Below are 14,135 nucleotides of genomic sequence, written 5' to 3'. Positions count from 1 at the left end.
GTTGTTTGCTTAAATGTTTGGGTCACATTTCAACTTGGTTTATTGAAACTAGTCAATTTCAAGATTCATTAAATCAATAAAGTAAAAAGGAAAAGAAACAATAACAAAACATTTCAATTCAGCTTTGGTGACATTGGCCTCAGGAACTGCTTTGCTGGCGAGATGGCGAGGGGGCAGGCCAGGTGCCCCGGCCCTCCTCCCTCCGGGCTGCTAGTCCCCTCCCCGGGGCCTGGAGGAGGCGCAGCGCCCGCTCCTTCCTGACCCTGGGCAGTTGGACTCCTGGGTCAAGCTTGGCCTTCCAGTTGGAACGGTGCCTGTTGCTCAGCTCTGCCCCCAACAGCCCCCCAAGACAAGAGGCTGAGCCCCATTAGAAACACAAGACCAGGAGAACCCACAGGATCAAGGGAGAGCGCCGGCAAAGGCCTGACTCCAGCTTCGGATGCACTCCGATGAACCTGTCGCTATTTTTCCGTCTACAAAGCAGAGTTGCCCGCCCACACAGGACTGGCTGGGGCTGGGGTTGGCTACCCCTAGGGATCTTAAGGATCCCTCACCCCCCAACTCTCAACCAAGGCAGAAACAGCCGAAGTTTGGGGTGAAGACTCACGAAGAACCAGTGTGTGTATTGCTAGAGGGTTGGAAAGGCTCCGCCAGTAGATCCTACTTCAAACTCCAAACCATGTGTCTCGTGCAGACACACTCGGGCTGCAGGCACCTCTGACACCTGTGCCTGTGCGGTGGGGGGTCCAGGGCCGGCCAGGCAGGACAGACAGGGCTCGGGAGGAGAGGCCTGGAGGTTTCCAGAGGGAAGGAGGGTAGGACTGGTCTGGGGCAATCACTGGCCCAGCTGACCTTTTAGTGCAAAACCCAGCAGGGGTACTGGGGGGAGGTGGTGGCAGGTGGGATGGGCGCCCAGGGGCTGGGTCGATTCCCAGACCAGAACTGGTGCCTTTCTCCAAAGGCCAGACCTCAGAGAGGGGTATGTGGAGGGGAGGGGAGGCAGAGAGGGTCCCATCCCTCCTCACCAGCAGAGCCTGGGTAGAACGGAGCTGCAGGAAAAGCAGGGCCCCTGGCCTGGGAGCGGGGGCGGCGCACAGCCCCTGCTGGGCTCGGCCACCCCGCCGGCCTCAGTGCTGGCTCACTCGAAGGTCTCCCACTGCTTCCTAAGCTGTTCCACCGAGCCTGGGGCCGGGGCCGGGGCCGGGGCCGGGCTCACGTCTTGCTTGGTTTTCCACAGCAAATCCTCAAAGGGGTCTCTGGCCTCTTGAGTAGCAGAGGGCTGCAGTGCCGGCTCCAGGCCCTGGGCGGGTCTTGGAGGGATGAGTGGGGCGTCCCCAGACCTGAGGGCCAGCCCCTGCTTGGCCTCAGCAGCCCTGGCACTTGAACGGACCAAGGGCAATGTTCGGATCCTTGAAGGGGCAACTGTTGGGGGGCCCAGTGATTGCAAGGGGCTGGTGTGGGCACCCATGGGCATCTGGCCAAAGAGATTGGGCATGGAGAGGGCAGACAGGTTGGGCTGAGATCTATGTGGGGGGCAGAAGCCAGAGCTGGACAGCAGGAGGCTGGGGGCAAAAGCTGGCCCCAGGGAAGCAGGAGGGGCCCCGAAAGGCCTGGCCGGCGTGGAGACCAGGGACATGGCGGGCAGTGCCGCTGGCACAGACTGGACAAACGGGTTGAGCGATGGTTGTGGAAAGGGGGTGGGGGTCCCTGCGGGGGGGAAGCTGAACTGGGGGGTGAATGGGGTAGCTACATTTGGGGCTGTAGGGCCTGGTGGAAGGGTGCTGTCCGACCAGGCTGTGCTAAGTGGGTCCAGGAGGGCCAGCAGGGCATCACTGCCAGTGGCCGCAGCCCCTGGGGCCAGGCTGAGAGGCTGGAGCGGTTTGGTGGGGCCTTGGGGGACAGCACTGGGGAGCGGGGCCGGGCGCCTGTCCTGCTCGGCCTGCAGCCACTCTGAGGAGAAGTCACCGAGGGCGGCACCGGCGGCCGGGAGCTTGGCTGGGCGGGCAGTGGGCGGTGGGGGCATGATGCCCAGCTCCGGGGTCTTCCTGCCCTGTGGCCGGGGAATGGTGATACTGCCCGGAGCAGGGGCGGGTGCCGCCTCCTGGTCGCCGAGGTTCAGGATGCTGTCCCGGTTCTGGGGTCTGTGGAGCAGGGCGGGGGCGTTCCCGAGCAGGGCCGAGGGCTCCTCGGGGGAGGGGGCCTGGGGCTTGCTGCAGATGGCCATGTCGTCCTGGCCCAGGCTCCAGAGCTTGTTGTACGGGTGAGCGAGCCTCAAGGCCAGCGGCATCCCGCGGCTCCTGTCACTCCTGCCCAGGTCCAGCCTCTGTAGGAGGGAGGGGAGGCAGTGACCACAGGCTGACGGGACAGACGGTAGGCAGCACACTCCCCCCCCCCCCGCCTGTGTGCTGGGCAGGGGCCCAGATTAGCCCCCTGGGACTCAGAGCAGCTGGGGGCTCAGCCCCGGTCACCAGCAGAGAGCCCGGGGCCGGCTGGACTCCAAGCCCCGCTGCTCTGCGTGGCACGAAGGGTCCCCGAGAAAGCCCTTGTCCCTTTATGCCGGGTTGCCAAGTAGTTTTAGGAAAAAGGACTCCATTCACTGCCATCATCTGGTTGGGCCCTTTTTACTTTTCAAAGCGTGTGGGCACTTTCAGTCACCTGTGAGCCCAGGCGGGCGAGTGAGGGTTAGGCCTGGGCGAAGGCACCCTGGCTGGGCGGCTGGGACTGGGCTGAAGGCCCCACTCACCCACACCCCAGCTCCATGGCCTGGCCTCACCTCCCTTCTCTTGGCCTGAGGGGTGCCTGTGAGTCATGGATACGCGGGAGCTCAGTGAGTTCCATGTGACCCCGTCAGCAGCCCCACGGGCCAGTGAAGAAACGGGCACTGAGGGGCATGCGACAGGGTGCAGGTCACAGTGGAAGGCCAGGACCCAGCATTCTGACCCAGTCTCTCCGAGGAGCCTTCCCCGATGGGGTGCTGCGGAGAGCGGCCTGGGCACCGGCCACCTCTCTCTGGTGCACAGATGGAAGTGGGGCCGACTTCCCTCAGCCTAGCATCTTCCCCAGTGATCGCTGAGGGGGGGCGGGTGGCCGCTGGCCCTCCTGGCAGGGTTTGCAGTGAGACTGACCCCGGGCCTTGGCCGAGGACTTGGAGAAGCTGTTTCTCCCTCTGTCACGTGGGGGGACCTGCGGCATGTGTGAAAGCTCCAGTCCCAGCAGGCCCGCCCCCGCCCCCACCGTACCTGATAGTCAAAGGTCCCCGGCTGCTCCCTCAGGTCTTTGGGAGTTCGAAGGTCCTCCAAGCTCTTGGCCTGGCCCAGGGGCTGCAGTGGCACCTCCATGTCCAGGCTGCTGAAGATGTCTTCCAGGAGGTCGACGCTGGCCGCCCGGTCCGGTGGAGCTGGGGCGGGGCCCCCGGGTTCCCTCGCTCGCTGCTCTGGGCTCTCCGCCTCGCCTTCCGCACTGTCTGACTCCTTGAGTGTCCGATATGGCTGTGGCCTGGAAGAGCAGAGCAGGCTGGATTCTCCCACCCAGAGCCTCTGTGGGAGGAGCAAGCAGTCCCCATCTCCAAAACTTCCAGGTCTTGAGGCTCCTACCCAGGAGCCTTGGGGACAGGAGCGTGTCCTGAGGTCCTGCGTGCAGGAGTCTGGGCAGTGGCAATCTGACAGACCTGGGACTAAATTTGAGTTCTGTTGGTCACTGTGGGACCATGGGCAAAACACTTTGGCTCTAACTGGCACTGGGGGACTCACCAAGTTCCTCCCAAACCGTAGGACCCATCAGATAAATGGCTGGTGGACTCACAAGCCATTCAGACAAGGCATAAGGAACAGGAGACGACTGGAAAGGGAACAGGCAGGCAGACTCAGTCCTAAGCTTTGGCTGACAGGTTTTGGGAGAAGCTTTTGGGAACTGAGTCGGGGAAACTCCCTAGGGCAGCTGCCCAGCACACCCCATGATCTTCAGGGGAATCTTGTGCTGACCTTGGTTCCAGCTCTGATGGTGCCATCTCTTGCTGTGGGGCCTTGGGCAAGTCACTTATCCTCTCTGAGCCTCAATGGCTTCCCCATTCCAGAGTGCACCTCCGTTGCAGGCAGTGGTGGGCATTAGGTGAGCGGTGCCTGGTGCACAGCGGGCATGCAGAGGCTAACAGCATGATGTACGTTCATGCACCAAAACCTTGCAGCTGGACCCCTGCTCAGTGAAAAGGGTTCCTTTCTCACAAGCCTGAGCCCCAGGGCACCTCTGCGCATGTGGAGATGGTGCTGGATAAACCCTGACCTCTAGTGGAGCCCGGGCCAGAGCAGTGTCCACCTCCTCTAACAATAAGGCTGGGGAAGGCTGGGGCCCTCTGGGTCAGGCAGAAACCGCCCATGATTCTAGTGAGGTGGGGGAAGGTGGCCACCTGGTGGTGACAACAGCTCACTGGAACCAAGCAGGAGACAGTGGAAGGAGGGGGCTCAGTGAATAGTCTGGACTCTTGCAAGGACTCCATGAACCTGTACCATCTTGCTGAAACAACACAAGAGCCAAACCTCTATCTCATAGATGAGGAAGCTGAAGCTCAGAGAGGCTAAGTAATTTACCCTGTGTCACACAGCACTTTGTAAGAGGTAAAAATGGAAGCCAAGTAGGAGAGTCATTAAAAGTCCCTCGCTTAATGACTAAGCCATCTGCACAAGGAATTAAAGCCCCTTTAACCAAGTTTGAACACAAAGGAGATAAAGAAGTCAATGTGCTCCATACACTTCAGGAAATAGTATTACTTAAAAGAAGCCATTTTGTTTTAAGATGGGCCAGTTTTTGTGTAAACACGCACAAAAGCCTACATTCTCATAGGTCTTGGCTAAAGGAATGAGCGTAGCCATTATTTAAATATTTAGGGCACCTAAATAAATAAATAAATACTGTTGGCACCAATTGGTTTAAAGAGAACATGGGCCTGCTGGACTCTGGGGGGGTCCTTGGATGTCACCTAGAGTGCCTTTACCTGCAAGGTGGTTTTAAGGTGGTACCTGGGTGAACATTTCTTATTCCAATGGCTCTTAATGAGTAGTAGAAATAACAGCTGGTACATTAAGCCTGTGGTATGATGGATACTATTGCTAAGGACAAGGCAATTTTAAAAAGTTAAAAAAAATTTTAAGGAAAAAGATTCACCGTGTGGAAAGGTGGCCTGAGAAGCTTGGGCCAATACTGGTGAAGGCCACCCCTTTCTAAGGGAGGGGATCGGTGTGCCCGTGGTCTCAGGCGAGCTGGTGTCAGAAAAGGCCAGAACCCTCCTTCCCTCCCGCGGGTGGGGCACAGGGGCAGGAGCGGAGCCATGGGTTGTCAGGTGCCCGGAGCAGGGAGAGGGGGGAAGAATCCCCTCTTCTGTAAACGCTGTAACTACTCACTCCCTGGGGGTTACGTGGGCCCGCTGGGTTTCGGCAAAGGGCAGGTTCCTTCCCTTAAAGGGTCCCATTAAAAACACAACTTGTTAACAAACACTGACAAATGCTATCCCATTGCTCAATCCCAGCTCTGGAAAACTGGTGGGCAGAGGGGCAAGAACTGGCAAAAAGGAGCCTAGAAAAGCTTCATTTTGGGTGATAGCTGGATTGTGGTGGACCTTCTTTTTTATTCCAATTCATAATCAGTATGAGGCTTAGCTATACATAACAATGATAAAATTATTTTAAGGTTAGACGGATCAGTAAAATGTTTGGATATGCCAGCATTAATACACACATTCCATAAATTTTTCTTGTTATAAACTTGACCCTCCATCTCTATGGCTTTCCAAGATGTGCTGAGATGAAGGCCTGGAGCATCACCCAAGGCTGACTGTGGCCACCAGTTCCCTTTACAATCAAGCACATTTCCCTATATAAAGAGTGGGGACCCTGCTACCGCCTCGCACCCTATCCCTCTTGCCACCTCGTTCGCTTCCCGCCCTGTGGGGCTGGCACAGTGAACACCTGGAGGGAGCATCCGCCCTGCAGGCTGGCCTTGGGGCACCGAAGGCAGCAGCTCTAGACACCCTCCCCACACAAGGGCAAGCAGCCCTGGCCACCCCCTCCCCCAGGGCCAAGGGAGCCACCCAGCCCAGCTCAGGGAAAGGGAAGAAGGAAGGAGAGACCATTCAAAGGGAGTGGAGAAGAAAAAGCTCTCGGTGAAGCCAGGGCTCGGGCCCTCTTCCCGCTGGCTTTCATCGTCAGAGGAGTCCTCGGAGAGGAAGACCGCATAGTGTTGCAAGGGCTTTACCAGGCTGGGGCAGAGGAAGACAAGAGAAGAGAACAGTTAGGAGGCACCCTCAAGACTCCACGGGGTGGGGCGGGATGGGGCCTGTCCTCCGGCTGCAGCCTTCGGTGGAGGCTCCCTAGAGAAGCCGGTGGCACGGGAGCAGGCAGGCCCCTGAGGTAAGGAAGCTGGTCCCAAACAGAAAAGCAACTGTGGGTTTGCCACACATGTCAAGAGCCTTAAACACACGATCTAGTCACCTCTGACCTGACAATCCCACTGCCATCTTGATAACCCTAAACATGGCCAAGATTGTCCACAGTGCCCCTCACTGCCATGTTTGTGATATTAAAACATGAAACAACCTAGACTTACAGCAACAGGAAGCTGGTGAAGTAATGATGGCCCCGTTGGCTGAATGGTAACCCCCCAGTAACTATATATATAAAAGCATAAGCAACCGGCCGACTGGCCAGTAGCTATGATACGCACTGACCACCAGGGGGCAGACACTCAATGCAGGAGCTGCTGAGCGACAGCAACTTTGCAGAGTGACCTCTCGCACTCCGGGACCCCTTGGGGGATGTTGGACTGCCAGTTTCAGCCCGATCCCCGCAGGCCAGGCCAAGGGACCCCACCTGCCGGAGGGACTCCACAGACACCGCCCCAGGTGCGCCGGCTGGGGAGGGACCGTGGGAGGTTGGCTCCAGGGTGTTTCCAGCCCATCTTGCCCAGTTCCACCCCGCCGGCCACCTTCCAATTAATTTCCTTTCAATGTGCACGAATCTGTGCACCGGGTCACTAGTAATGTTTATAAAGGAAAACCTAAAAATCAGGATGCAGAATGGCAGTTATACCACATTCTCCCTCGTCTGCCGACGGGAAATGCTTAGAAAAAAAGCTGGAAAGGTGTGTCTGAACGTCTACACAAGTGACTGGAGCAGTCTTTTTATTTTTCTGTGTGTTCTAAGTTTTCTACAACGTGCACATCTATTTCAATAATCAGGGGAAAAAAGTTGAGGCAGGCAGTGAGCCACGTGGAGGAGAGCTCAAGTGCCCTTTCGGGTGAGCGGCCGCTCCCGCGTCTTCCTCAGATGGCTCTTCAGAGAGTCTTTGTCATCTGTGATGCGTAAATTAAATATTCATTGTTATAAAAAATACATCTCTCTTGTCAGCCACCTGTGAGCTCTGCCTCTATCAACACAAACACACACACAGCCCAGAGGAACTCCACGCAGGCTCCTGTGAGTTATACATGGGCCAGGGCCTACGAGAGCCTGTGCTTAGAGAGAGGGCAGTTGGGCCGGTCAGATCTCGGTTCGAATCCCAACCCTGAGGCTGACGCTCGGGCATCTGTCTGGGAGTGGGTGGTCCATGTCCCTGCCCTGTACAGCAGGCTGGGCACATGCGGAGGATCCCCAGGGGCAATGGTGAAGTTTGGGGAGAGGGTGGGTAGGAGATACTGGGGTACCTGAGGGGGCTATCTCCTCTCCCCCCCATCCCTCCCCGCCAACCATAGGAGTCTCCTTTCTTTGCTTTATGTGATGCAATTCCATTCAGGTTTTATTCCAGGAGAACATGACATGTCTAAGAAAAGTGCATGGGAACCTCGCTGGAGGGTGAGTGCGGGGCAGCAGCTGTGAGAGCGGATTGCGGCCGTTTCAGCTGTGGTCTGCCAACCAGTGTTACCTGGAACACGTTCTTTCAGAAGGAGCAGGGAGCTGCCCCAGCTGTCACACCTGGCCCCTGTGTCCTGTCCTCCTCCCGGGAAGTCAGCCAGGCAGAGCCATTCCTCCTACTGAAGTGCAGGTTGAGGCGCAGAGAGGGGAAACCATTTCCCTGGGCGCACCCTGGGAGGGGGTGAGCCATAGCGTCCCTCTCCTCTCCTCCCCAGGTCGCCTCCAGGGGGTAGGGACACACCTTGGCCCTTCCTGGACTGGAGCGTCGGCTCAGGCGGGCACTTTCCCGGATTCAGGGGGACAGGAAGATTTCACTTGCAGGACAAGGCTGCCCGGCTCCTCCACGGCCTCCGGGACATAAAACAAGGCGCAGGAGAAGGGCCCCTCTCCACACAGACACCGGAATCCTGTTCTGAGTCTCAAACCGACCCTGTCACTGGCCTGCTTCACGCCTGTGAATCTGCTGCTCTGAACCGCAATTTCTTGGCAACGGGTTGGGTGGTGAGTAAACCCACTGAGTAAAGCATTGGGAATAATGCGTTCAGACCTTTGTGGATGACGTACAGATGGGCGGGGTGAGGGCTGCAGAGTGGCAGTGCCAAGTCGAGCTCCACGCAGGGCAGACCCGGAGCTGGCCCTGCCCACCTGTGCGGCCTCCTGCCCTCCGCCTGGTCTGCCTGGGCGCTGCCTGCTCCTGAAGACTCAGCCCGATGGCACGCTCAGGAGTCCTCCTGGAGCTCCCGCTGCGGTCTTCTCCCTCGACGGCCAGCTTCTCCGCGGGCTGCGTGTTTCACCGCTTCATGGAGACCACTGAACCTCTTGCAATTCTATTTCTGGCTCAAGGGCAGGGCCTGGCTCATTCTCTATCCCCACCAGGGGCACAGCATGAGCACATCAGAGTTTACGACCGAATGAATGGAAGCCAGTGTGGGAGGGAGACAAGGTGCCCCCATTTCACTCATTTTCCTGGAGCCCCAACACAGCATGGTCCCTTTCACCAGCCTGTGGCTGCAGAAGAAAAGGGTCCCCACTCTGAGCATCCCATCTGTCCTCCGAGCCGCTGAGACCCGTAGACTGGGACCACGTTTGGGGTGTGGGGCAGGTGGGAGTCTCAGAAAAATGTTTCACATAATATCCACATGCAGGCACCGTGCCAGGGGCTTACAGAGGCTATTTCTACCCCTCCCAACAGCCGAGCAGGAAGGTAAGGTCTCCAAATACGACTTTATAGAGCGAGACTGTCACTAGTCCATCTATCCATGTGCCCAACCATGTGCCCAACCAAGAGGCCCTTCCTGGGTGCTGTGAGCAGGCCCAGTGCTAGCGGAGCACTGGAGTCACCGGCAAAGGAGAGGGATGTGGCCAAGTAACCCGGCCAGGAAGTGACGAGCAGGGATGACAGCCCAGCCCCTCGCCTTTCTGTCAGCCGGGCTGGTGGTAGGTGTAGGAGGCTCGAGGCTCATGGGAGGCCCTCAAGTCCACCTAGAATGCCGTCCCAACCGCCATCCATGCACGCCCCTCCCCCCGCAGTGACAAGAAAGCAGAGGCTACAGCTTGGCACACGAACCAAACGCCTAAATCTGCCAGGAGTGCTTGGAATCGCGTGAGAGCAAAGGGCCCTTGGCTTCGTCAGTCACCGATAAAACCCTGTGCCTGCCCACACTGGCGTGTCCGGGAGCGGGGCTGGGGGGAGGGGGGGAGGGAGCCCCGATGTCCAGCTCACTCCAGCAGCTCTCCTGCCATCCAGGCTGGCTGGCCAGTGGCTGCGACAAGAGGCCCTGTGTCTCCTGATCACTGCCGAGCTCTCAGGTGACACTCCGAACTGGGGTCTGGTCTGAGCAGAGCTTTCCGGGTCCAGGCGCGGGCGCAGGCGCAGGGCGGACGATGAGGACACTAGCAGGGCTTACGGCGCTGAGCTGAGCGCTGCCGGAGTTTCTCATGAACTCCTATCACACCCTCATTTTGCGGATAAAGAAGCCAAGGCTCAGAGAGAGGGAGCCGCCTGCCCAGGGTCACACAGCAGCGGACGGCGGGCCCGGGACTCTGCATTTCCCTGGCTCTGAACCACTTTGCCATCCTTCCTCTTTCCTTCCGTGGATCTGAAACAATGAAATAGGCGTAGGGTGTTTCCCCTCCCACCTTCAATAAAAGGTGAGATTTCAAAATAAACCTATTTAAATTCAGCTGCTCATGTTCTTCCATGAAACATACAGTCAGATATTTGTCAGAGATAAAGGATGAACCGTCGAAAATGTCCAGGTTTAAATTTTTTATTAGCTTAAGGCAGAATATGGGAAAAAAAAGTGTACCTCTTCCCTCATTAACCCAATTCAGCTACTACCCTGCAGTCTGCCACCCACCACTTGCCTGGATTTTATTATACACAAATTGCTGTCTGCGAGAAGGCAGGTCATGGCGAGCCTGGCTACCCAGCGAGGGCTGCTGGAGTCTTGGCGGGAAAGAAAGGCCTGCTGTCCATCACTGTCCAGACCCCATCATCTCCACGCTGCTCCCGCCTCTGCCTACCCCGTCTCGGCACAGACTCCCATGCAGATGACTTCCCGAACCCTTTCTAATGTTTGGTTTAACGTGTCGCCGGTTGGCGCGCGCATGTGACAGTGGTGACAGGCGCGGCTGTTCCTTTTTAAATACCATGTCAGAGACACGGCGTCAGGAAGCGGGGACGTGCTCTGTGGCTCTCTGCTGCGCCGGGATCGCACGGGCTTATTTTTTAATGAGGAAGATCTGCATCTCGAGAGTTTTTTTCATGTGTCACATCGCGTGGACAAATCAGCAGCACGTCACGCTGGCCCAAAATGAAATGCTGACAAATGTAGATATTTCAAATTTAATTGACATTTAAATGTACTTGAGATAAAGAAGGGGAAAAATCAGCGAGGACTTGGTCTCCGGAGGTAGTGAAGGGAGCGGGTGATCATTTCTTAAAGGATCATTTCACTCCAGCACAAAGGATCCCTACTTCGTAGGTGTCATGGCTGCTGGTGTCCCTGATCACGTGGCTCTGGTGGGGCTGATGAGCAGGGACAGGCCCCAGGATGAGGCCAGTGGATGCCAGTCTGTCCAGCCAGCCTTCCACACCCCCATGCCCCAGCCAGACGACCTCGGGAAAGTCATCAGATTCTGAGCCTCATCTGTAAAATGGGATGTCTACAGCCCTCCTGATGGTCTTTACATAAAGCTGGATGAAATGTTTGCAAAGCTCTTTGCATATCACCTGGTGCATAGTGAACATTCGATTACTACCCACCGCCACATTCACCTGCCAACACACAGATTCTTGTCCAGGTGTGCCAGGATGGACAGGGTGGTCCCTGCCTTCAAAGACCTTCCCAGGTAAGGTTACTGCCCCCACTGGCCTGTCACAGCACATCAGAAGCACGAGAGGACCCTGTCGTGCCTTCCCGCCACCACCAGGACCCGGGGCCAATGCTCCAGACCACAGCGTAGCATGCACACAGGCTAACACAACAGACAAGGGCTCTGAAGCCAGCCAGAGGGGTCTCTGGGGGAAACGAGATGGGTGCAGGACCCCGGGAGGAAGCTGGGAACTGCACTGGAGCTATTCCTCATGTGACCCAGGGTGCGGGCGAGGGCAGTGCTCAGGAGGAGAAACTGGAGACAGATATGCTGGACGTAGGACCTTTACACTCATTTGTAAACATCTACTTAAAACAATAATGTGAGACCAACTGCTGTAATGAGTCACCAATGAGAGGGTGCCTTCCTGTCAGGAGGGCTGGTCTATGTGTGAGACTGGGTTCTTCCCACCCCCTGGGGACCTGCTCTGCCAGAGGGCAGTGGTTGGGGTGTCCCTGGCTCACTTGGGAGGTGACATGGGGCTGGGCTTTTAATCATGAGCATGGCAGAGGCTGCACATGGCCTAGAGGTGTTTCTGTGGAAGAGGGGGCACAGGGAGCTGGGGTGGGGCGGGGTTAGGGGTGATGTGAGGGCTGGGCAGGCAGCAGGGAGGCCTTCCTGGCTGGGCCCTGATCTCTCTCGTGGGTTGGCTGTGCTCTTCGCCTTTCCAACCTTCGTTCATTCATCCACTTAATTATTTATCAACCTGTATCTTCCTCCCTCCCTCCCTAACAAAAATCACTAGTGTCAATCTCACATGTCCACACCCATGCCCAGATGCCCTGAGAAGTCCTTCCTGGGCCACCGGGTGGACACCCACACAGGCAGAGGCCCACGCACAGGGCGTGGGCTTTGCCTCACTATCCCACCCTCAGGTTCTTTGGTGCAGAGAAGATGGGTGGCGACACCTCGGGGCACTTTCCCTGCCTGGAAGGGAAACTGTGAAGAACTGTCCCCCACTCTGCGGACGCCTCTGACTTCAATGAGGTGGGGGTGGGGTGGGGTGTCAGGCGAGAAAGCAGTGAACCTGGACGTGGACCCAGCAGACCCAGGTCATTCCACCTGGTGTTAGAGCCTTGGTTCCCTTTGCCTTCACTGGGAAGATTTTTGGGGCGCGGGGGAGGCTGAGCACGACGATGTCTATGAAAGTGCCGGGCCTGAAACAGGCCCGTGGGAAAAGGAGCTGTGGCATCATCGCTCATACGGAGGGGGCTCGGCTGGGAGGGCACAGCCTTTCGGAGGTGCCTGCAATCACTAGTGTCCTGAGGATAAAGCGCTTCTCCTGGGGCACCCGAAGGCTTGGTTTTCAGCGGGAACGGACCCCGATGGTGACACCTCCTGGGAAAGGTCCTTGCCTCCCAGTGGCCCCGTGTTCCCTGGGCTGGTGCACTTCCCCGCTTTTCCCGTCTGGGCTCCGGCTCCACGTCTGGCTTCTGGCTCCTGGCTCGTCTTTGTCCCCGGGGCCCAGGACCCACTGTTGGAGAAGGAGGGGCCGAGTCAGGGCAGGAGCCCCTGGCCTTGCTAATTGGGTCTGTGGCCTTCTGCTCGGTGTTTGGACTCCTGGCTATTCAGAGACTGGGGCCTGGCAGTCTGCCAGGGGGTAGTACCCAGACAGCTGCCCCTCCCCCCTGGGCCCCAGGACCCAGCTGGCTCTTGAATCCTTGCTGCTGGGCTGCTGGCAGTTTCTGGCTCCTAGAAGGCCAGGGCAGGGAGGTGCTGGTGGCTCCATATTCACATCCTGATCACGCCTGGCAGAGCAGGTGCTCTTCACACCTCTGTGGCTGTTCACTGATACCCCTCCCCTACCTCCAGGGTGCTGGGCTGTAAGCTTTAACCTGTCTTCAGTGGTTCCTTTGTTCATTCATTCAGTCAACATCCCTGAGCAGAGGCCCGTGCCAGGCTCTGGTCCGGGAGTTGAAGGACACACGGCTTTGCCAGGTGCGTACACCTGCATGTGAGGTGAAAGCTACAACACGGCAGGTCAGTGCTACACAGGGGAAGCCCGGGGAATTGTGGGCGTGGGAGGAGGTCGGATTGTTGAGGCTGCGGCAGGGGCTGCAGGAGGTGGCAGGAGGGAGACTGGCTGACTTAGGACGTTAGTGTGGCTCCTGAGGGCAGGCTCCCAAGTCCTGTTTCTTGGGATGTTAACAGGCATGGTCTTTAACACCAGGGGGCAGAGACTTGCCCAGGTCTGACCCAGGTCTGTCAGATGCCGCAGTCCCACTTGTGCACCAGGCCACCGCCCAGCAGAGCTCAGTGACCACAGGGCAGCTCTGGGTCAGGTAGGAGGGAAGGAGCTCCACGCCGGTCACCGGTCGTGATCCACACTGAGGCTGTGCTGGGCCGTGCTGGGCCCGGGTCCTGAGGGGACCGTGTGTAGCAGCACAAATCACATCACCTCCTGCCAGAGCGTGTGTGCAACTGGCCTGCACAGATACAACAGCAGCGTTCTGAGGCCGGCCCCTGGGCAGAGCGCTCACCACCTGCTCCTGGCAGCTCTTCTGACCTCATTGTAACCTCCCCGGCCTTTGGGTGGGGGGTCGCGCAGTGCAGTTCAGATGACCAGTTCTCCATTCCTGTGCAGCGTGGGTTGGTGGACAGACCGTCTGCCCAGCCCGCATTTCTCCTTGGCTGGAAGGATTTCTGACACCAGCCACACAGTCCTCTGGGTCCCCCAGGCCCAGACTCTCAGGGAGCCCACAGTTCTGGTGGGAGTGTAAAGCAGCACAAGTCTTTTAGAAAGATATTTAGCAATACAGAGCAGAAATCTGCCTCTAACTGGTTTAGGATGCGGATTCTGGCATTAAGGAGACACTTCCAAAGCTCAGCTCTGCCACTAACTAGCTGTGTAAGCCAGGG

The 14,135-nt window shown here is 57.7% G+C and overlaps 1 protein-coding gene across 14 annotated transcripts in view; it reads right to left on the bottom strand.

The window, feature by feature from the left end:
- Nucleotides 1–32: 32 nt before the first annotated feature.
- DENND1A (DENN domain containing 1A) overlaps nt 33–14,135 on the bottom strand; it is a 470,320-nt gene continuing 456,217 nt past the window's right edge. For 8 of the 14 annotated variants that reach the window (XM_079791014.1, XM_079791020.1, XM_079791023.1 and 5 more), the window contains 3 exons: nt 6,119–6,247; nt 3,240–3,495; nt 45–2,323 (listed from right to left, as the gene is read on the bottom strand). In XM_079791014.1, coding sequence (XP_079647140.1) covers nt 1,139–2,323; nt 3,240–3,495; nt 6,119–6,247 — 1,570 coding nt within the window. In that variant the 3' untranslated portion in view covers nt 45–1,138. Of the gene's footprint in view, nt 2,324–3,239; nt 3,496–6,118; nt 6,248–14,135 lie in introns of all 14 variants that reach the window. The other 6 variants (XM_079791022.1, XM_079791016.1, XM_079791024.1 and 3 more) reach the window with 5 other exon arrangements.

Source organism: Cnephaeus nilssonii (genome assembly GCF_951640355.1).
Source record: "Cnephaeus nilssonii genome assembly, chromosome: 14".
NCBI classification, from domain to species: domain Eukaryota; kingdom Metazoa; phylum Chordata; class Mammalia; order Chiroptera; family Vespertilionidae; genus Cnephaeus; species Cnephaeus nilssonii.
This window is presented reverse-complemented; position numbering and strand designations above follow the sequence as displayed.